At 45.1% G+C, this 21,121-nt stretch overlaps 1 protein-coding gene across 2 annotated transcripts; it reads right to left on the reverse strand.

The window, feature by feature from the left end:
• Positions 1-573: 573 nt before the first annotated feature.
• On the reverse strand, positions 574-21,034 carry LOC141092955 (uncharacterized). 2 transcript variants are annotated; one of them, XM_073579334.1, is made up of 5 exons: positions 20,841-21,034; positions 13,431-14,088; positions 6,899-7,492; positions 5,410-6,435; positions 574-773 (listed from the first exon to the last, which is right to left on the reverse strand). In XM_073579334.1, exons 2-5 carry the CDS (start codon positions 14,005-14,007, stop codon positions 727-729), a joined length of 2,244 nt encoding a protein of 747 aa, XP_073435435.1. In that variant the 5' UTR covers positions 14,008-14,088; positions 20,841-21,034; the 3' UTR covers positions 574-726. The 2 variants fall into 2 exon arrangements, with proteins under 2 accessions (XP_073435435.1, XP_073435436.1); XM_073579335.1 differs by lacking the exon at positions 20,841-21,034 and adding an exon at positions 14,210-14,349.
• Between the last annotated feature and the right edge of the window lie 87 nt (positions 21,035-21,121).

The raw sequence follows: 21,121 nt of genomic DNA on the forward strand, positions 1-21,121 counted from the left end.
CAAATTATAGAAAACTGTACATTCCTAATAGAGCTTCCAAGTCCTTAAATAATTATTCAAACATGGCAGTTTTTAATGGTGACACAAACTCAAGATGGGATCAAGCAATTATTTCACATCTGATATAAATAATCATTTTTGTCCCTACAAATCAATAATATGTTGAATAACGATCAACTTTTTTTGCACATTTTCTTAATGAAAGCTTTGGACATGTGAAATCTAATGCATTGATAGCTAGGATTCTGAAATGGGCAATTCCCCTGAGTGATGATGAGCCTGATGTTCTAAAAACCTAGAATGGTCTCTGAAGCGTTTCCCACGTCACACACAAAAAATGTTCAGTGTGAATCCTCATGTGCCTGACCAATGAACATTTCAGTCCAAATCTCTTCCGAAATTCTGTGCACGTGAAGCGCTTTTCCCCTGTGTGTATTCTCTGGTGGACAATAAGAGATGAATTCCGCATAAAGTTTTTTCCACACTCTAAACAATAGTAGCACTTTTCTCTGGATTGAGTTCTACTTTGCATTTCATCACATCCATCCCAAATGTCTTTTTCTAAATCGTGAATACCCAGCACATTTAATATTGGATGTCCTGAATGGTTGTTGGTTTCATCTATTTTCCTTGTACATTCTTCAGTGACAAGATTCTGAAATGTTAGGATAATTTTCCAAATAAAGAGTATCTGAATCTGAGCATTCATCCTCATTCTTCTGGCTCTTAGTGCGCTTCATCCTCATTCTTCTGGCTCTTAGTGCGCCCATCATCTACAAAACCAAAATCCAGCAATAGTTTACTATTAAGTTTATACATGCTAAGATATGACACACACAGATATTTCTCTCTCACTGATATATACAGGTGCTACTCACAAAATTAAAATATCAAAAAGTTAATTTATTTCAGTTCTTCAATACAAAAAGTGAAAAAGCCATATATTATATAGAGTGATCAATTTCACGTGTTTATTTCTGTTAATGTTAATAATTATGGCTTACAGCCAATGAAAACCCAAAAGTAATTATCTCATTAAATCAGAAAAATTAACAAAAAACACCTGTAAAGGCTTCCTTAGTCTGTTTCAGTAGGCTCCACAATCATGAGGAAGACTGCTGACTTGAAAGATGTCCAGAAAGCAGTCATTGACACACTTCACAAGGAAAGTAAATTTTGAATTTCATTTGGATATCAAGTTCCCAGAGTCTGGAGGAAGAGTGGAATGGCACACAATCCAAGCTGCTTGAGGTCTGGTGTGAAGTTTCCACAATCAGTGATGGTTTGGGGAGCCATGTCATCTGCTGGTGTAGGTCCACTGTGTTTTATCAAGACCAAAGTCAGCGCTGCCATATACCAGGAAATTTTAGAGCACTTCATGCTTCCCTCTGCCGACAAGCTTTTTGGAGATGGAAATTTCATTCTCCAGCAGGACTTGGCACCTGTCCACACTGCCAAAAGTACCAATACCTGGTTTATAAACAACAGCATCACTGTGCTTGATTGGCCAGCAAACTCGCCTGACCTTAACCCCATAGAGAATCTATGGGGTATTGTCAAGAGGAAGATGAGAGACATCAGACCCAACAACTCAGATGAGCTGAAAGTTGCCATCAATGCAACCTGGGCTTCCATAACACCTCAGCAGTGCCACAGGCTGATCGCCTCCATGCCACGCCGCACTGATGCAGTAACTGATGCAAAAGGAGCCCCAACCAAGTATTGAGTGCATTTACTGAACATACATTTCAGTAGGCCAACATTTTGGCTTTTAAAATCATTTTTCAAGCCGGTGTAATAAAGTATTCTAATTTACTGTGATAATGACTTGTGATTTCATTGGCTGTAAGCCATAATCATCAACATTAACAGAAATAAACACGTGAAATACATCACTCTGTTTGTAATGACTCTATATAGTATATGAGTTTCACTTTTTGTATTGAAGAACTGATAACTTTTTGATGATATTCTAATTTAGTGAGAATGCTTATATAAACCTACCAAATACACATAACCACCAAAAAATGGATGACTACAACTTTATTAATATATGAAAATCATAAATATTACATTAAGGAGCGTGACAAAAATAAAGAGTTAATGAAAAAAGCATTACATTAAGGAATAATGTAGAAAGCTGTAGAACAAGTAACTGTTTGGATATTGAAAACGTAGTATTGAATGAGATTAGGAAATAATAGCTGATTACAATGATGATTAAAGGGTAAACATTTTCTACCAATATCTTATATTGTCTAGTATAGTTAACACCAATGAATATCTCAGAGCAGCTCAATACATTAACAATGATATCAACCTAAATATACCTTGTATAAATAGTGAGACTGACCAAAGAATAAGAACCCCAGAACTCCAGAGGGCCACTTCCACTTCAAGACAGACTTCTCCAAAACAGTAGGTAGTTACACCCATGTCCCACTGGTGGCTGCAAAGGTACTGTCACACTTAGCGATGCACCAGCGATCCCGACCAGCGATATGACGCAGTCAGGATCGCTGGTACATCGCTAAGTGGTCGCTAGTGAGCTGCCACACAGGCAGATCTCACCAGCGACATCGCAGGGGTCGGGGGTCGCTACTTACCTGTCAGATGAGGCGATCCTGACGTCCTCCCGCCTGCGTCCACGCGTCGCTCGTCGTCACAGCAGGAAGCTGACGACGAGAAACGGTCCAGGACGTTATCGCCCGATCAGCGAATACCAGCGGGGAGCGGTCGGAGGTAAGTATCAGACATAGCGATATCGCTAGCAATATCGCTATAACGTCACAAAAACCAGTGATAGTATAGCGATATCGCTTAGTGTGACAGGCCCTTAAGTTTTGATTTTATGGAATTGCTGGACAAGTTCCAATTTTGAAGTTGTCCAGAATCATGTGCTTATCTGCTGTGTGCCTATAGTCCTCAACTTTGCCCATTTATTTGATGTCCTCAATGTTGAAAAATACAGACAGATGTTTACCCATCATGCAATTCCATCAGAGAGGCATCGGATTGGCTCCAAACATACTCTGCAGCAGGACGAGCCCAAATGCAGCAAATGTCATTAAGAACTGTTTTCAGCATACAGAATACAGAGTCCTGGAAGTGATGATATGTCCCCCACAGAGCCATGATTTCAACATCATTCAGTCTGGGATAATAAGAGGAGACAGAAGGATTTATGAAAACCTATATCCATAGATCTGTAGTTTGTTTTCCAAGATGTTTGGAACAATCCCTCTTTAACCCCTTTACCCCCAACGGTGGTTTGCATGTTAATGACCGGGCCAATTTTTACAATTCTGACCACTGTCCCTTTATGAGGTAATAACTCTGGAACGCTTCCATGGATCCCGGTGATTCTGACATTGTTTTCTCGTATTGTAATTCATGTCAGAGGTAAAATTTCTTTGATATAACTTGCGTTTATTTGTGAAAAAAATGGAAATTTGGCACACAAAATATTTAATAAGTAACATTTCCCACATGTTTACTTTACATCAGCCCAATTTTGGAACTAAAATTTTTTTTTTTTGTAGGAAGTTAGAAGGGTTAAAAGTTGACCAGTGATTTCTCATTTTTACAACACCATTTTATTTTTACGGACCACATCATATTTGAGGGGTCTATATGATAGAATGGTGTCACTTTTGGGTATTTTCTAAAAACTGCACCCCTCAAGGTGCTCAAAACCACATTCAAGAAGTTTATTAACCCTTCAGGCGCTTCACAGGAATGTTTTGAATGTTTAACCCCTTAACTCCCGGAGCTTTTTCAGTTTTGCGTTTTCGTTTTTCGCTCCCCTTCTTCCAAGAGTCATAACTTTTTTATTTTTCCGTCAATATGAACATGTGAGGGCTTAATTTTTGCGGGATGAATTGTACTTTTGAACGACATCATTGGTTTTAGCACGTCGTGTACTCAAAAACAGGAAAAAAGTTCCAAGTGCGGTGAAATTGCAAAAAAAAGTGCAATCCCAAACTAGTTTTTTGTTTGGCTTTTTTGCTAGGTTCACTAAATGCTAAAACTGACCTGCCATTATGATTTTCCAGGTCATTACGAGTTCATAGACACCAAACATGTCTAGGTTCTTTTTTATCTAAATGGTGAGAAAAAATTCCAAAGTTTGCTTAACAAAAATAAATAAAAATTTGCGCCATTTCCCGATACCCGTAGCGTCTCCATTTTTTGTGATCTCGGATTGGGCGATGGCTTATTTTTTGCGCACCGAGCTGACGTTTTTAACTATATCATTTTTGTGCAGATACAATCTTTTGATCGCCCCTTATTGCATTTTAATGCAATGTTGCGGCGACCAAAGAAACTTAATTCTGGCATTTCGATTTTTTTTCCCGCTACGCCGTTTAGCGATCAGGTTTATCCTTTTTTTATTGATAGATGGGGAGATTCTGAACGCGGCGATACCTAATATGTGTATGTGTGATTTTTTTTTTTATTGTTTTATTTTGAATGGGGCTGATTTAAACTTTTATATTTTTTCTTATTTTTTCAAACATTTTTTTTTTATTATTTTGGCAGTCTTCAATAGCCTCCATGGGAGGCTAGCAGCATCCACAACTCGATTGGCTCTGCTACATATAGGCGATGAGCAGATCGCCTATATGTAGCAGAATTACAGCATTGCTATGAGTGCCGACCAGCAGCCTATTTATAACGCCTATAATGGAAGGCGAGCTGTTCAGCACTATATATGCATCACACAGAAAACCAAGCCATCAAAAAGTATTTTTAGTTAGGACTCGCAATATAATGGGGACCCTTGACGTTGGGTTGTGAGCTTATCTGTTTTGGCCAAAATAGTAACCAATACCTCGTTTAATGCATTTATCATATGCATTATTTTTGCATCTTTTTATCATTTTTGCAGGATGCAGCTAGGCTCCTTTTTGATGGTTTGGTTTTCTGTGTGATGCATATATAGTGCTGAACAGCCCGCCGCTAACACCTTCATCATCACTATTTTAGTGATAAGGTGGCTGTTTTCATCAGTGGAGGGCACCTGTGCTGCCCCAGCCTTTATCGGTGGGAGCCTTCTGCGTCCTGCTAGTGCATTGGTCATTTGACAAGGTTTGGTGAGGCTATTTTTCATGATGTGTTTTTGCTGATGGGACTACTACTCCCATCAGACTACACCTGCTGCCGCTAATAACTGCGAGAGCAGGCAGTGGCTGATGGGAGCATTCAACTGGCGCCTGCGCTATAAATAATTTAAAAAAAGAAATAGAGAGCTGGGGATGGTATTCTCAGGCTGGTAAGGGGCCATGGATATTACCTTCCCCCTGCTTAAAAATAGCAGCCCAGCGCAATGCTGGCACTTTGTCCGACTCTTGCCACTTGGACTTTCATTTTTCTTATTGATATACGTTACTATACAAGGTCACTTACCCATATGATTCTCCATGTGTAATAACAGATCGCAGTGTCTACTGAAATATATGCCACATTCAGAGCAGATATAGAACATGGGACCCGTGCGGCTCTTCACGTGTCTGACCAGAGAAGACTCTAATCTAAATTTCTTCCCACATTCTGTGCATATAGGAAGTTTCTCTCCAGAGCGTATTTTCTGATTGACAGTAAGAGATACCTCGCTAAAAAAGTTTTTCCCACACTGGATACAATGGTAGGTGCTTCTACTGCTGGACAATCTTGTCTTGCAACTGGAGTTACTACTTGCACCTTCACGTTTCACCACTTTCACAAGCTCACTGTGTGCTTTCTGGTGCTGTTCGGAGGAGCATGTTCCACTTTCCAGACATACATGAGGCTCTTCTGCACAGCTGTCAGTTACATAACAGTTGATTTTGCCTAATTTATCAGTATTTTTTTCAGGCTCTGACTGTGGTGGACAGGACTTCTCTAGCTTATGTGTCTTCCAATGAAACAAAAGTTGTGAAGCTCTAGAGAATCTTTTCTGACAATGAGGACATTTGTGAGATTTTTCTTTTCTGTGAACTTTCTGGTGCTGGAAAAGGCTGGAGGAGCGACTAAAGCACTTGCCACAATCGGAACAGATATTGAGCATTTTTGGACAGCAACTTCTCATGTGTTTGACCAGTGAGGAATTCTGACTAAACTTTTTGCCACAATCTATGCACATAAACAGCTTCTCTCCTGTGTGTGTTCTCTGGTGTAAAATAAGGGATGCGTTCCGAGTGAAACTTTTCCCACAGTCCATACACATATTTTTAGACTCAATGATGGTCTTCCAGGCTGTATCGTCTCCAGTTCTAACGGCACTGTAACTCTTTTTATCTATGGATGAGTTTAATTCCTCTGTGATATCAGGCAGCTCTTGTGTGAGTGTCTCTGTATCATCTTCATGAACTGGTGCAGAAGTGCTGCAGTTTACTCCAGATTCAATAACCGGGTGAAAAATACCATTCTGGGTTCTGGATTGACAACTATTATCTAAAGAAAAAAAAAAAACAAAGAAAAACACAGTTTTCAGTAAAATAGCAGTATACTGTATTTACGTAAATAATCCACATAGAATAGGACACATACTATCTGGAGAAAAGTATTGGCGCTCATTCAGATATCCGTTTTTTCACTTATGAGAAAAACGGTCCTAGTTTCTTAGTAAGAGACCTGTTGATCTAGCTGAGAGAGTCTGACCGTGCTTCATACGATCCATAGTTCACTTTTATTTACGGCAAACGATTACAGAAGTAGCAGGCACTAAATGACCATGGGAAGCTCACCATGCCATTAACGCTGCACACCTATCCAGTATGCCTAGCATTTGCTTGGTATTAGAGGGGCCAAGCCACTTTGGCACAAATGTACTTTTGCATAATAATCGATTTGCTAAATGCTACATCTTCATTTATCACAAAAAAAGTCATTTGCTAGGATGGAAATGATACTTCACCCTTATGTATCCTCTGGTGTCTTAATAATGAAGCCTGCCTTCTGAAGAACCCTCCACATTCAAGACATTTATGGGATCCTTTTGCATCGTTACTATTTGCTTTGTAAAGAAAGTCAGAGTTTTTAGGTTCTGATTGTGGTTGAAAGGTTTCTTTTTTGTGGGTTCTCTCATGAGCTGCCAATTGTGTAGATCGGGAGAAGCTCTTCTCACACTGCAGGCATGTATAGGGTTTCTTCAATCTGTGGACCTCGTTATGCTGGAGAAGTATTTTTGGAGCGTGGGTTCTCAGGTGTCTGACCAAAGAGGACTTCAAACCAAACCTTTTTCCACATTCTGTGCACTTAAAGAGCTTCTCTCCTGTGTGTATTCTTTGATGTACATTAAGGGATGCTTTCCGTGTGAAGCTTTTACCGCAGTCCATACACAGAACTTGTTTATGAACTCTGCGAGTGTTCATCTTAGCATTAAATGACCTGTCTTTCACTGGAGGATTTACAACTTGTAAGTCCTGTGGTACATTACAATCTTCATTGGCATTTAAGGGGATGTCATGTGAAAGTTCATCATGTTGCTGTAAGGGGACGGTAGAAGATTCTAGCACAAATAAAAAGGAAATAAGGAAAAATATAAAACAAAATTAAAAACAATGAAAAGTTGCAATCAAACTATACAATCTAAGTAGCTCACAAGCCATATATAACCAAAGCTGGGGATTAAAGTGGACTACTTGATAGGAACAACAGGGTTTTTAGTTGCCTACCGTAAAATCTGTTTCTCGGAGTCTTCATTGGGGGACACAGGAAACCATGGGTATATGCTGCTGCCCCTAGGAGGCTGACACTATGCAGAAAAAAAGTTCGCTCCTCCTCCGCAGTGTACACCCTACCGACAGGAAGTAGGATGTTCAGTTAGTGAGAAAGCAGTAGAAGTAATCTGTAGATGAGATAAAAACACAGAAACACAAATCCACACTGTAACAATATTATGCTGTAACCGAGCTGTTCAACTTGGGAGGGTGCTGTGTCCCCCAATGAGGGCTCAGAGAAACAGATTTTACGGTAAGCAACTAAAAATCCTGTTTTCTCTATCACTTCATTGGGGGACACAGGAAACCATGGGACGTCCCAAAGCAATCCCCAAGGGGAGGGAACAGCAGACAACTCCAATCAGGACGAGGAAGTCACCCTCGTCACCTGCAAGGACACCTGCGAGGTCTTTTACCCCAACCGGCACTTGCCGAAGCTAGGCATGGGCTCTGAAGAAAACCTCATGGACCTGTGGAGGACATATTATCGCACTGCAGAGATGCCAGACGAAGGCCCAAAGAGTACCACCAGGAGGACACACACTGCCCGGGCAAAGTGCATCACACTCAAAAGAACGCAGTCCTTTCTGAGCCGGCAACCCTACTAATGTCGACCAGATTCCGCGAGCAGACGCTGACCTGGAGGCCAGAGAACCTGTACACTTCAAGCCGGAGCTTGATAAATACCGTTGCGGTGGCAAGGTAGCCTGATGCGAGAGCGTCATGAAGTAAAAGTTTGAGGCGGACGAAAGAAAGGGAATTCAGAATGATGTAGAGTGGACCCTTGATCCACAGGAAGTGCACCACGGCTGCTACAGGCTCTGTGAGACCCCAAGGGTGGTTGAGAGTCTGAAAGGACAGGCTACCAACTGGAAAGAAAAGGAACCCGTCCGTTGCAAACGCAGATATCGCCAAAGTCCTGAAGAAATCAGGACCTGGATAAGAGCTTCATGGAACAAGGGAAAATCATGCGATTCACAGGAGGCAAATGCTGAACGAAGAAAATTTCTTCCTGAGAAAAACAGGTATGGACTCAAACCTAGATTCCCAAAATCACGCTGAGGAAAAAAGCGCTGAGAATGACAAGGTTTAGCCTGAGGAAGGAGAGCGCTTGTCCTTCCGGTGACCTCATCAATGATTTGGCCTATTGGAGCCACATGGAAAGAACGGAAAGTTGGTGAGGGACTTCTTTGGGGATAATTTCGCTTGTGAAACCGAAAGCCAAATGGAACCTTAGATAGGAACAATAGGCGAAAATCCATGTCTCCATGCAAAACAAATTTTTGGACAGTGAGGACGGTCAAATCTTCCGACTGGTATCCAGAAAGAATGCTCTGATGAGCAAGCTAGGCCACGCGGCTATAGAATTTTGACAACTACTGTGTGAATTTGCCGTTGGCATCCCTGAGGGATGCACTTCAGGGAGAGGAAGGACCATAGTGGTGGAAAACTTGGAACCGGAGGGTTCGCAGCCGCAGATTTAGTCCAATTTTGCGGAGCACTCGGGAGAAAAGAGATATACCGAGGCGCCCCCTTGTTTGGAAATGGCTGAAGTCCGTTCTGTGAGAAAATGACAGGACCTGACAGCAGGCCACTGGGAACCTGCTAAAGAGTCGAACACTGGAAACGTACTGAATGGCACCTGAAGAGACAACAGACTGCTCGACTAGGCAGGTAGAATGAAGGCTACTGGATAACTTTGAGATCAAAGGAAAGTGGACTATGTCAACTGTAAGGAAAGTTGACTCTAGGTAGATAAAATAGACCCCAGAGGACAACTAGGCTGACGAAAGGCATGTCAATCCGTATGACGATGTAAACGACCAAATCCATCCTGGACCCTCTGGAGCAGGGAAGGGATTCCGGTGAGTAGACCCGCTTACCTAAGTCTAAGACAACACGCCCGAGGATAACAGGGAAAAGATACAATTCTAGCTGAAGGAAGAAACGCGTTATCACCAGACTCATCCTTGGATCCTAGACTGGAGCAGCTTTCTACCCTGGTCGATGCTTGCGCAGAGTCAGATTCCACTCTTGTCTGAGGTGGCATACCCTCTCCAGTCACGGTCAGAAGTTACCTGTCTGAGCTGATGGAGTCTTTACACGGCGTCTGTTGAAAGAATAAGTTCCGACAGATAAGGAGCTTAGGCATTGTGGTACCTCAAAGGCCCTTAGGACAGACTAGAACTTATAAACTACTATTGGCCAAACATTAAAGATAGAGGTAACGCCTGCAGTAAAGATAGCCTGCGGACAGTACTGTAAACTTATCAGAAGGTGTGGCAAGAACTCCTGTGGGGCAACTCGCACATAGGGTCCAGAGCATGCCGCAGTAAAACCGCGACCATCCGTACCTGACACGAGAGTGTCTGACCCACCTGAGGGTGGAGAATCAAGTTATGTTGCTACCGAGATCCGCTCTGTGGTACAGAGATCCGCTCCGTTTGGACATGGTAGTGCTTATGTTTAACTGTTAACAAACCACAGATGTTATTAACGATGAAATATGCATCTGAAAGGTGTGTTTAACTCACCTGGACTCGGCCTGTAACCGCAGCTGCAGCCCGTCAGGAGCAATAAATGCTGGCACCTCACCACGAGTGGTGATTAGACGGGAGCTTAGGCAAAAGCTGCAAAAGACCCAGATGAACGCGAAAGAGGACGCTCTTGACTCACCTGAAATGGGACAGTAGAACCGAACCGGTGTTGTAGATGGACCTCGGGTACGTTTGAGTCACCAGAAAGACGGCATGTATTGACTAAACATGTCTGGTAGAGGCCTATCCAAGTGTTCAATAAGAGATATAATACTGCTGCAATAGAGCGCGAGGAACCTGAAGGCGAGAGCGTCTAACTCACCTGAATACAGTACAGAACACCAGTACCACTGAAGCAGTCAACCCCAGACACGTCTCCACAGTAATACGGCCGTTTGAACTACTGTACCTGGTAGGTGGTGCTTCTGAAGCCTGTATAGCGGATATAGCACAGCTGCCATCGGCTATAAGTATCCTGTGAACAAATCAGCGTGGAGAGAACCCGGAGAAGGGAATAGGAGACAGCCATTTCTGTGTTGCGGTGCAGTCTAGGTCTGGATACCTGATGACATTAGGTAGAATAACGGCTTCTGTGTTGCGGTCAAGGACTGGGTACCTGACGGCATTAGGCAAAATAACGGCTTCTGTGTGGCGGTCTAGGTCTGAATACCTGACGGCATTAGACAGAATAACGGCTTCTGTGTGGCGGTCTAGGTCTGAATACCTGACGGCATTAGGCAGAATAACGGCTTCTGTGTTGCAGTCTAGGTCTGGATACCTGACGACATTAGGTAGAATAACAGCTTCACGTGTAGTAAGCCGTACACCGAAGACTGTAGTAAAGTAGATTCTGACCAGTCAATTCTTCTGACGGTAGAACATTAGGCCTGGGGTCAGAAAGAGACTAACTGCACTCTCTGTTGTGTGCTATGGTTCCAACCTCTGGACCAGCGAGTTGTGGTCAGCTTCTTTATCCACTGAACCACAGTAGACAATTGCCAAGTAGCACGAACTTCTATCCAGCTGGAAGGCCGGCCCAAACACTGCAGACGTGAAGAGATAGAAACTGCACATTATTCTGCTTAGAGCAGTATGAAGCCAGCGTCCGGAAGGGGGCTGCAGAAAAAAAGAAGGGCGAGTGCCTGTGAGCAGTGGATAAGGGAGCAGATGCTATGCCAAGGCTCCAGCACCTTTATGTGTGAAGCAATCGTTGAGTGTTGCTCTGCTGAAATCAAGGCACATATCAGCAATGGCCGAAAACACAACAGCCTTGTGAGAAAATCAGATCTCCGATGAAAAAAACGTGCGAGTGAAACCCCCTACCAGGCCAACGCCATGCGGCAAATACAGAATACAGCAGCGTGGCACTCCAAGTCTCTGTGTGCTATGCCAGACATACTGATGCACTAGAGACCGTGCGGCAGAAGATTACAATTACGTCAGGAAAATACCCAATTCTAGAGTACTATTACGTCAGTGACTGTACAGTTCAAGAGTACAATTACATCAGAGACTGTACGGCTCCAGAAAACCATTACGTTAGTGACTGTACTGCTCCAGGGACTGTACGACTACAGCGCATTTCACATGAGACGCAATAGCTAAGATGGATCCTCTGCTCCATCACTGGACCTGCAGAAAGTGTGGCCCTGCTTAATTTTACTATGAGGGGCTTATACTCCGCATTGTATCTGATTCAGCTGAGGGGAGATAGGCAGGAAACAGCTGGTCCTGTCCGGTGAAGGCACTAACCGTGTCCCACGCTGGGAGAATACGACCGCTGTGGTGGATGCCGACGCAGGGAGGATGCCGAGGTCCAGGAAGACATATCTCATTTTGCAAGTGAGAGAAGAGGAGCAAAACTGAGTGGTGACGAGGACCGCGCTGCCCTCAGGCAGGACAGAGTCATTACCGGTGTGCTCACACCAATATGGCTGCTCAGGGCCCCCACCTACACGCCTTAGACAAGGGCGCGCTGTGCACAACTCCACTCTGCACAGGTCGAACGGGGGCGGAGCCAACCGTCAGCTCTGGGGACAGAAAGATGACAGCGAAGGATATTATCTCTGCGCCACAAGGGAGGCCGGACGGAGGGCGGAGCTTGCGCTTGGTGCAGGGAGTGGCTGAGGGAAGACGGGTGGGAAAAAAGCCCGCCCGAAACGAGAGGACGGGGGGCGGGGCTACCGAGGACTAGGCCGCAATTGAAGCCGGGGCCTAGATTAGACCCAGGAGACCGCTGACGAAGGGGGGGGCCGGCGCGGAGGCCCGAAAAATTCGGGAGTTATCACCTGGATCCTACCAGAAAGGTAGTCAGGTGCGGGGGGAAGCGGTGGGGCGGGAGACCCGCGCTGAGGAGCGCAGGCTGCTGCCCACCTTCGCCTATTCTGCTGAATAGGGTACCAGCTCGGGGAAGCCTGAAACACACAGCACTCGGCAAGCGGTGGTGAGGGCTTTGCCGACCTCTGCAGGAGAGCGGCCAGGGAGAGGGGAGGACTCGGCCCGATATAAGCTGGGCCTAGACTACTGGAACCTAGGGGATTACCTCTTCTTTACCTATCTTCTTATGCGGTGTTTACCTCTTCTCCCTGTGGTGTCAGACGTCCGGAAACATGTTGCAGGACGTCACATCTCATCCAGCTAACAGGCACTGGTGGACGAGTAGTTGGGAGACGAAGGGCCAGGACCAGGTCTGGATCACCTAAGCATGCTTCTGTGCTAGGGGTTTGGGTCCTGTCGGCTAGACGTATGAGGATACGGGGTGGCAGTGCACGCCGTACTCATAGTCTCTTTGTGGGAGTACAGTTGTGACCTTTCACACTGTATCCCTCCTGGAACCTGAAAAGGAACGACGCACATTGAGGTAGATAAGGGTCTAATGAAAGACCTGTGTCCACCTCCTACTGACACTAAGCTAAACTGAACATCCTACTTCCTGTCGGTAGGGTGTACACTGCGGAGGAGGAGCTAACTTTTTTTCTGCATAGTATCAGCCTCCTAGTGGCAGCAGCATACACCCATGGTTTCTTGTGTCCCCCAATGAAGCGATAGAGAAATACACATACTAGCTCAGTCAGTAAATACACCAATCCTTACTGTAGATGCAAGATGCTACTACTGGTGCACTCCAGGCTGCCTAATGCAATCCGACAGGTTCAGTTCCCATAAGTCAGAATGTATTACTGTTTCTTACCTTTGTGAATGCTCTGATGCCTCATTAGAAATCTTTGCTCTTTAAAACATTTCCCACACTCCAGGCATGCAAAGTTCTTCTGAGTGCCTAATTGATCCAGGCTATTAACATTTTCTTGCCCATCTGGCGGAAGCATTCCTTTATGAACTCTTTGATGAATTACCAATTCTGATGCTCGAATGAAGCTTTCCTCGCAGTATGGACATCTACAGAATCTGTCCTTTGCATGAACTTTCTGGTGCTGAAAAAGACTAGGATAGCGAGTGAAACATTTGCCACAGACAGGGCAGACTTTTAGAGTCTTTGGCAGGTGAGTCTTCAAGTGTCTGACCATAGAAGACTTGAGACCAAACCTCCTTCCACACTCGAAGCACACGAATAGCTTTTCCCCGGTGTGTATTCTCTGGTGGACAATGAGGGACGACTTCCGCGTGAAGATTTTCCCACATTCCATACATTGTTTGTGTCCATTAAAGATTAGCTCACCAATGTCAATTTGCACCCCAGTGTTAGTAACAGATTCCCAATTTTCAGTTTCTTCTCTCTCTTCTACGATATCAGTCTTTTCCGTATCCATATCCAGATACCTAGAGTGGGTCTACCTAGAGTATTAAGTCTATCATATCCCATTTCCTCCACTGTTCATTCTTTTTAGCATCTGTTGAAAGGGTACAGAATAACTGTTAAATTTTTAGCATAACAATAAGAAATAAGACAAAAACATCTATAGTAAATCTAATAGTATATCTATAAATTAGCACAATGGATCAGTGGTTTACATTGTTGCTTTTCAGCGCTGAGGTCCGGGGTTCAAATCCCACCAAGGAGTTAGTATCTTCTCCCTGTGTTTGCTTGGGTTTCCTCCAGGGTCCTCTAGTTTCCTTGCACCCTCCTCAGGACATAGTGATAGAAAATTTAGATTGTGAGCCCCAATGGGGACAGTGATGATAATGTCTGTAAAGTGCTGTGGAATATGATGGCGCTATATAAGCAAAGCATAATAAATACATAACCCCTTAACGTCCCAAGTTGGATATATCTGTCATAAGCAGCTGCCATTTCCAGCACCATGACTGATATACTGTATCTGTAATGATGATCTCCTGGCTACTGACCACAGCCAGGATTCAGCTGAAAATGCTGGCACCAATTACATCCAATGCCCCTAGTTTAATCCTTTAAATGCCACACCCAATAGCAACTGTGTTAGGCCGGGATCACACTACCGTGTGTGATGCGCAAAACTCTCAATAGTCTCTCGTATTAACACCCGGCACTCAGGACAGGAGCTACGCACGTTTCGCTTCTTCATCAGGAGGCGTGGCTTCCCTTTACTTAACCCCTTAATGTCCAATGACGGACACAGTCCGTCATCAGACATTTCCCCTGCTTTGATGAGGGCTCCGGCGCTGAGCCCGCATCAAAGCCGGGACATGTCAGCTGTTATGAACAGCTGACATGTGCCCGCAATAGGCGCGAGCGGAATCGCCGTCTGCCCGCGCCTATTAACTAGTTAAATGCCGCTGACAGCGGGCATTTAAATAGCATTTCTGGCCGCCGGGCCGGAAATGACGTCATCGCCGACCCCCGTCACGTGATCGGGGGTCGGCGTCATGTTGCCTGGACAACCAGAGGTCTCTATGAGACCTCTATGGTTGTTCCAGGCATATGGCTTTCAGCGCCACCCGGTGGTCGGCGCTGAAAGCACAGCAGTAAATCTGCTACATATGGGCGATCTGCTCATCGCCCATATGTAGCAGAGCCGATCGGGTTGCGCAAGCTTCTAGCCTCCTATGGAGGCTATTGAAGCATGCCAAAAGTAAAAAAAAAAAAAATGTTTAAAAATAAAAAAAAATTTAAAAAAACCTAAAAGTTCAAATCACCCCCCTTTCGCCCCAATCAAAATAAAGCAGTAAAAAAAAAAATCCCACATATACATATTAGGTATCGCCGCGTTCAGAATCGCCCGATCCATCAATAAAAAAAAAGCATTAACCCGATCGCTAAACGGCGTAGCGAGAAAAAAATTTAAAACGCCAGAATTACGTTTTTTTGGTCACCAAGACATTGAATTAAAATGCAATAACGGGTGATCAAAAGAACGTATCTGCACAAAAGTGGTATCATTAAAAATGTCAGTCCGGCACGGAAAAAATAAGCCCTCACCCGACCGTAGATCATGAAAAATGGAGATGCTATGGGTCTCGGAAAATTGCGCAAATTTTTTTTTTTTTTTTTTAGCAAACTTTGGAATTTTTTTTCACCACTTAGATAAAAGAGGACATAGACATGTTTGGTGTCTATGAACTCGTAATGACCTGGAGAATCATAATGGCAGGTCAGATTTAGCATCTAGTGAACCTAACAAAAAAGCCTAGCAAAAAACAAGTGTGGGATTGCACTTTTTTTGCAATTTCACCGCACTTGGAATTTTTTTCCCGTTTTCGAGTACACGATATGGTAAAACCAATGATGTCATTTAAAAGTACAACTCGTCCCGCAAAAAATAAGCCCTCACATGGCCATATAGACGGAAAAATAAAAAAGTTATGGCTCTGGAAAGAAGGGGAGGGAAAAATGAAAATGTAAAACCAAAAATACCCCTGGTCATTAAGGGGTTAATACTAAACAAGCATTTGTTTACTTAATTGTGTTACGCTGTGCAAGCACCATTATCACTCAAATATACTACGGTAAGTGTGGTGGTTTTCCCTGCTTGGTATGCAGTCATCTTGAATACTTGTCTGTTATGTACACATATTTTAATCATGTTTAAATAAATTTGTCTTTTAACCGCTTCATGACCGCCAACAGTAGATAAACGTTGGTGCTAGCAGGGCTAGGCCTCTTTCACACTTCCGTTTTTTACAATCAATCACAATCCGCCAGGTTTTGAAAAAAACGGATCCTCAAATTTTTTTTGAGGATCCGTTTTTTTCCCCATTGACTTGCATAAATGGCGGATTGTGACGGATTGCTGTCCGTTGCATCCGTTTTTTTTGAGGATCCGCCAAAAATTGCTGTCCGTCACCATCCTCTCTCTCTCTCTCTCCTCTTCCCGGCCAGCATTTCCTTTAAATTTCCGCATTTTCAGGATCCGTCTAAAAACGGATCCTGTGCCATCCGTTCACATCAGTTAACAACGGATCCGCTTGTATGACTTTTTGGCGGATTTGAACTGATGCAAAAAACTGATGCAAAAAACTGATGCAAAAAACTGAAGTGTGAAAGAGGCCTTAGGGTGTTAAAGTTAGGATGACTCCTAAATTTAGGGTGAGGCTAAAATTGTAGGGTGAGGGCTAAAGTTAGTGTTAGGCTAAAATTAGGACTAGGTTTGGGGCCAAAATTAGGGTTAGGATTGGGGCTAGGGCTGAGAATAGGGTTAGGGGTGTGTTGGGGTTAGGGTTGGAGTTATAATTGGGGGGTTTCCACTGTTTGGGCACATCAGGGGCTCTCCAAATGCGACATGGCGTCCAATCTCAATTCAAGCCAATTCTGCGTTGAAAAGGTCAAACGGTGCTCCTTCACTTCCGAGCTCTGCCATGCACCAAAACAGTGGTTTACTCCCATATATAGGGTATCAGTCTACTCATGACAAAGTGCACAATAACTTTCAGGGTCTAATTTCTTCTGTTACCCTTGGGAAAATAAAAAATTGGGGGCTAAAACATAATTTTTGTGGGAAAAAAATGATTTTTTTTCACGGCTCTACATTATAAATTTTAGTGAAACACTTGGAGGTTCAAAGTGCTCACCACACATCTAGATAAGTTCCTTGGGGGGTCTACTTTCCAAAATGGGGTCACTTTCTACTGTTTAGGCACATCGGGGGCTCTCCAAATGCAACATGAGACCTGTAGACCATTCCATCAAAGTCTGCATTTCAAAACGTCACTACTTCCCTTCCAAGCCCCGACGTGTGCCCATACAGTTTTCTCCCAAATAAAGGGTATCAGCATACTCAGGACAAGTTGGACAACTTTTGGGGTCCAATTTCTGCTATTACCCTTGGAAAAATTAAAAATTGGGAACTAAAAGATCATGTTTGTGGAAAAAATATGATTTTTTTTATTTTCACGCTTGGGCGTTATAAACTTTAGTGAAACACCTGGGAGTTTAAAGTTCTCACCACACATCTAGACAAGTTCCTTGGGGGGTATAGTTTCCAAAATGGGTTCATTTGTGGGGGGGGTTTCCACTGTTCGGGCACATCAGGGGCTCTCCAAACGCGACATGGCGTCCGATCTCAATTCCAGTTAATTTTGCGTTGAAAAAGTCAAACGGCGCTCCTTCCCTTCCGAGCTCTGCCATGCGCCCAAACAGTGGATTATTCCCACATATGGGGTATCAGCGTACTCAGGACAAATTGCACAATAACTTTTGGGGGCAAATTTCTTGTGTTACCCTTGGGAAAATAAAAATTGGAGGTGAAAAGTTTATGTTTGCGGAAAAAATATGATTTTTTTAATTTTACAGCTGTACGTTATAAACTTCTGTGAAGCCTTTGAGGGTTCAAAGTTCTCACCACATATCTATATAAGTTCCTTGGGGGGGGGTCTAGTTTCCAAAATGGGGTCACTTGTGGGGGGTTTCCACTGTTTAGGTATATAAGGGGCACTCCAAACGCGACATGGCGCCCAATCTCAATTCCAGCCAATTTTGGGTGCCATATCCCTGTAAAAAATACAACTATAAGAAAAAATAGTGATATACTCACCCTCTGTCTGCTCCCGGAGCCCTCCCGCCTCTCAGCCACGCTGCCGGCATCTTCCGTTCCCAGGGATGCCTTGCGACAATGACCTCTGAAGACATAGCATCTTGCGAGACCGCTACGTCATAAGAGGTCATTTGCGCAATGCATTCCTGGGAATGGAAGATGCCGGCAGCGTAGCTGAGAGGCGGGAGGGCTCCGGGAGCAGACAGAGGGTGAGTATATCACTATTTTTTATTTTAATTCTATTTTTTTAGAGGGTATGGTACCCAGGGTCTGGAGGAGAGTCTCCTCTCCTCCAGACCCTGGGTACCATCCGCACATGAAGAGCTCACTTTATGCATGGTGGGCAAAGCCACATGCGTAAAATGAGCGTTTCAATGCAATCCTATGGCGGCAGAATCGCCGTGATTCCGCAGAAACAATGGACATGCTGCGGATTTTACTGCTATGCCATTCCGCAGCGGGAAAATCCGCAGCATGGGCACAGAAACTGCAGAATCCCAAAGGATTGCATGGGGATGAGTTTTATAAGCGTTTTTCAAGTGTTTCCGCGGCCGCAAATGCTTAAAAAAACACAACGTAGGCACACAGCCTTAAGTATTTTATGTGACATAATTCTCTGTTTTAAGGGCATGAAAATTCAAATTTGGGAAATTGCAAAATTTCATTTCATGTCATTAACATGCAACCACCCTTGGGGGTTAAGGGGATATGTGTGTGTATGGGGGGATGTGTGTGTGTGGGGGGGGGGGATATGTGTGTGTGTGGGGGGGGGGATATGTGTGTGTGTGGGGGGAGGATATGTGTGTGTGTGGGGGGGGGATATGTGTGTGTGTGGGGGGGGGATATGTGTGTGTGTGTGTGGGGATGTGTGTGTGTGTGGGGATGTGTGGGGGTGTGTGTGGGGATATGTGTGTGTGGGGATATGTGTGTGTGTGGGGGAGATGTGTGTGTGTGTGTGGGGATATGTGTGTGTGTGTGGGGATATGTGTGTGTGTATGTGTGGGGGAGATGTGTGTGTGGGAGAGATATGTGTGTGTGGGGAGATATGTGTGTGTGGGGAGATATGTGTGTGGGGGGGGATATGTGTGTGTGGGGGGGGATATGTGTGTGTGGGGGGATATGTGTGTGTGGGGGGGATATGTGTGTATGTGAGGGGATATGTGTGTGAGGGGATATGTGTGTATGTGAGGGGATATGTGTGTATGTGAGGGGATATGTGTGTATGTGAGGGGATATGTGTGTATGTGAGGGGATATGTGTGTATGTGAGGGGATATGTGTGTATGTGAGGGGATATGTGTGTATGTGAGGGGATATGTGTGGGGGGGGATATGTGTGTGTGTGTGGGGGGGATATGTACGTGTATGTGAGGGGATATGTGTGTGTGTGGGGGTGTGTGTGTGGGGGGGATATGTGGGGATGTGTGTGAGGGGATGTGTGTGTGTGGGGATGTGTGTGTGTGGGGGGATATGTGTGTGAGGGGGGTGTGTGTATGTGTGTGGGGATATGTGTGTGTGTGTGTGTATGTGTGTGGGGATATGTGTGTGTGTGGGGATGTGTGTGTATGTGTGTGGGGATATGTGTGTATGTGTGTGGGGATATGTGTGTGTGTGGGGGAGATATGTGTGTGTGTGGGGGAGATATGTGTGTGTGGGGAGATATGTGTGTGTGGGGAGATATGTGTGTGTGGGGAGATATGTGTGTGTGGGGGGATATGTGTGTGTGGGGGGATGTGTGTGTGTGGGGGGATGTGTGTGTGTGGGGGGATGTGTGTGTGTGGGGGGATGTGTGTGTGTGGGGGGATGTGTGTGTGTGGGGGGATATGTGTGTGTGGGGGGATATGTGTGTGTGGGGGGATATGTGTGTGTGGGGGGATATGTGTGTGTGGGGGGATATGTGTGTATGTGAGGGGATATGTGTGTGTGGGGGGGGATATGTACGTGTATGTGAGGGGATATGTGTGTGTGTGGGGGTGTGTGTGTGGGGGGGATATGTGGGGATGTGTGTGAGGGGATGTGTGTGTGTGTGGGGATGTGTGTGTGTGGGGTGATATGTGTGTGTGGGGGGATGTGTGTGTGGGGATGTGTGTGTGTGTGGGGATATGTGTGTGTGGGGGGATGTGTGTGTGGGGGGGATGTGTGTGTGTGGGGGGGATATGTGTGTGTGGGGGGGATATGTGTGTGTGGGGGAGATATGTGTGTGTGGGGGAGATATGTGTGTGTGGGGGAGATATGTGTGTGTGGGGGAGATATGTGTGTGTGGGGGAGATATGTGTGTGTGGGGGAGATATGTGTGTGTGGGGGAGATATGTGTGTGTGGGGGGAGATATGTGTGTGTGGGGGGAGATGTGTGTGTGGGGGGGGGATATGTGTGTGTGAGGGGGATGTGTGTGTGTGTGTGTGTGTGAGAGGGGGGGTGTGTGTGCAGTTGTGGAAGGTGAAGATCGTAGACCACAGAGCAAAATCTCCATCAGGGCCCCCAACTATTGCAGGGCTTTAATAGTCTTTTATAGGGGCCACTCCTAGGCCCGGGGGCCACTGCAGCGCACGGGTATACAGATATATGTACACAGGACATGCACCTCCCGCCCACTGCAGGGGAACACGTGGTCAGCACGGCTATGGCTGCCCTGCCGGTATACAGCGCTATTCCCCTTACACACACGGTTATAACACGGTCGAATTCACTCCAAACCTCAGGGCTCTCCCAGCCGTTGTGACTCGCAGTTGCCGGGTTTTTCTCTTCCGTCTCGCCGCTAGGGCCGCCGGGAGCCGTAGTTCAGTCAGGCGCGACACGTGGGCTGCAGCCAGGAAGCCGAGCACAATTATGGAATTACTGCAAAGATAAACATGCGAGGATCAGAGGTGTCAGCAGAGGGCAGTACAGAGTAGGATACGCCTGTTACTAAGACAACGGCGGCCACTGCTGAGAGAGACTTCTGGTGGGAGGAATCCTGCTCTCTACCAATCAACATC

This window comes from Dendrobates tinctorius, unplaced genomic scaffold, assembly GCF_039654945.1.
Source record: "Dendrobates tinctorius isolate UK_male_01 unplaced genomic scaffold, ASM3965494v1 ptg000062l, whole genome shotgun sequence".
Lineage (NCBI taxonomy): Eukaryota > Metazoa > Chordata > Amphibia > Anura > Dendrobatidae > Dendrobates > Dendrobates tinctorius.

Bases quoted from the DNA above. Each gene is read 5' to 3' on its own strand.
- LOC141092955 (XM_073579334.1), bottom strand. From the start codon at position 14,007: ATGGATACGGAAAAGACTGATATCGTAGAAGAGAGAGAAGAAACTGAA. The intron at 7,493-13,430 runs GTAAGAAACAGT...TATTTGTGCTAG, and splicing joins GCATCAGAGCATTCACAAAG to AATCTTCTACCGTCCCCTTA. The intron at 774-5,409 runs GTAAGTGACCTT...TTGGTTTTGTAG, and splicing joins ACACATGGAGAATCATATGG to ATGATGGGCGCACTAAGAGC.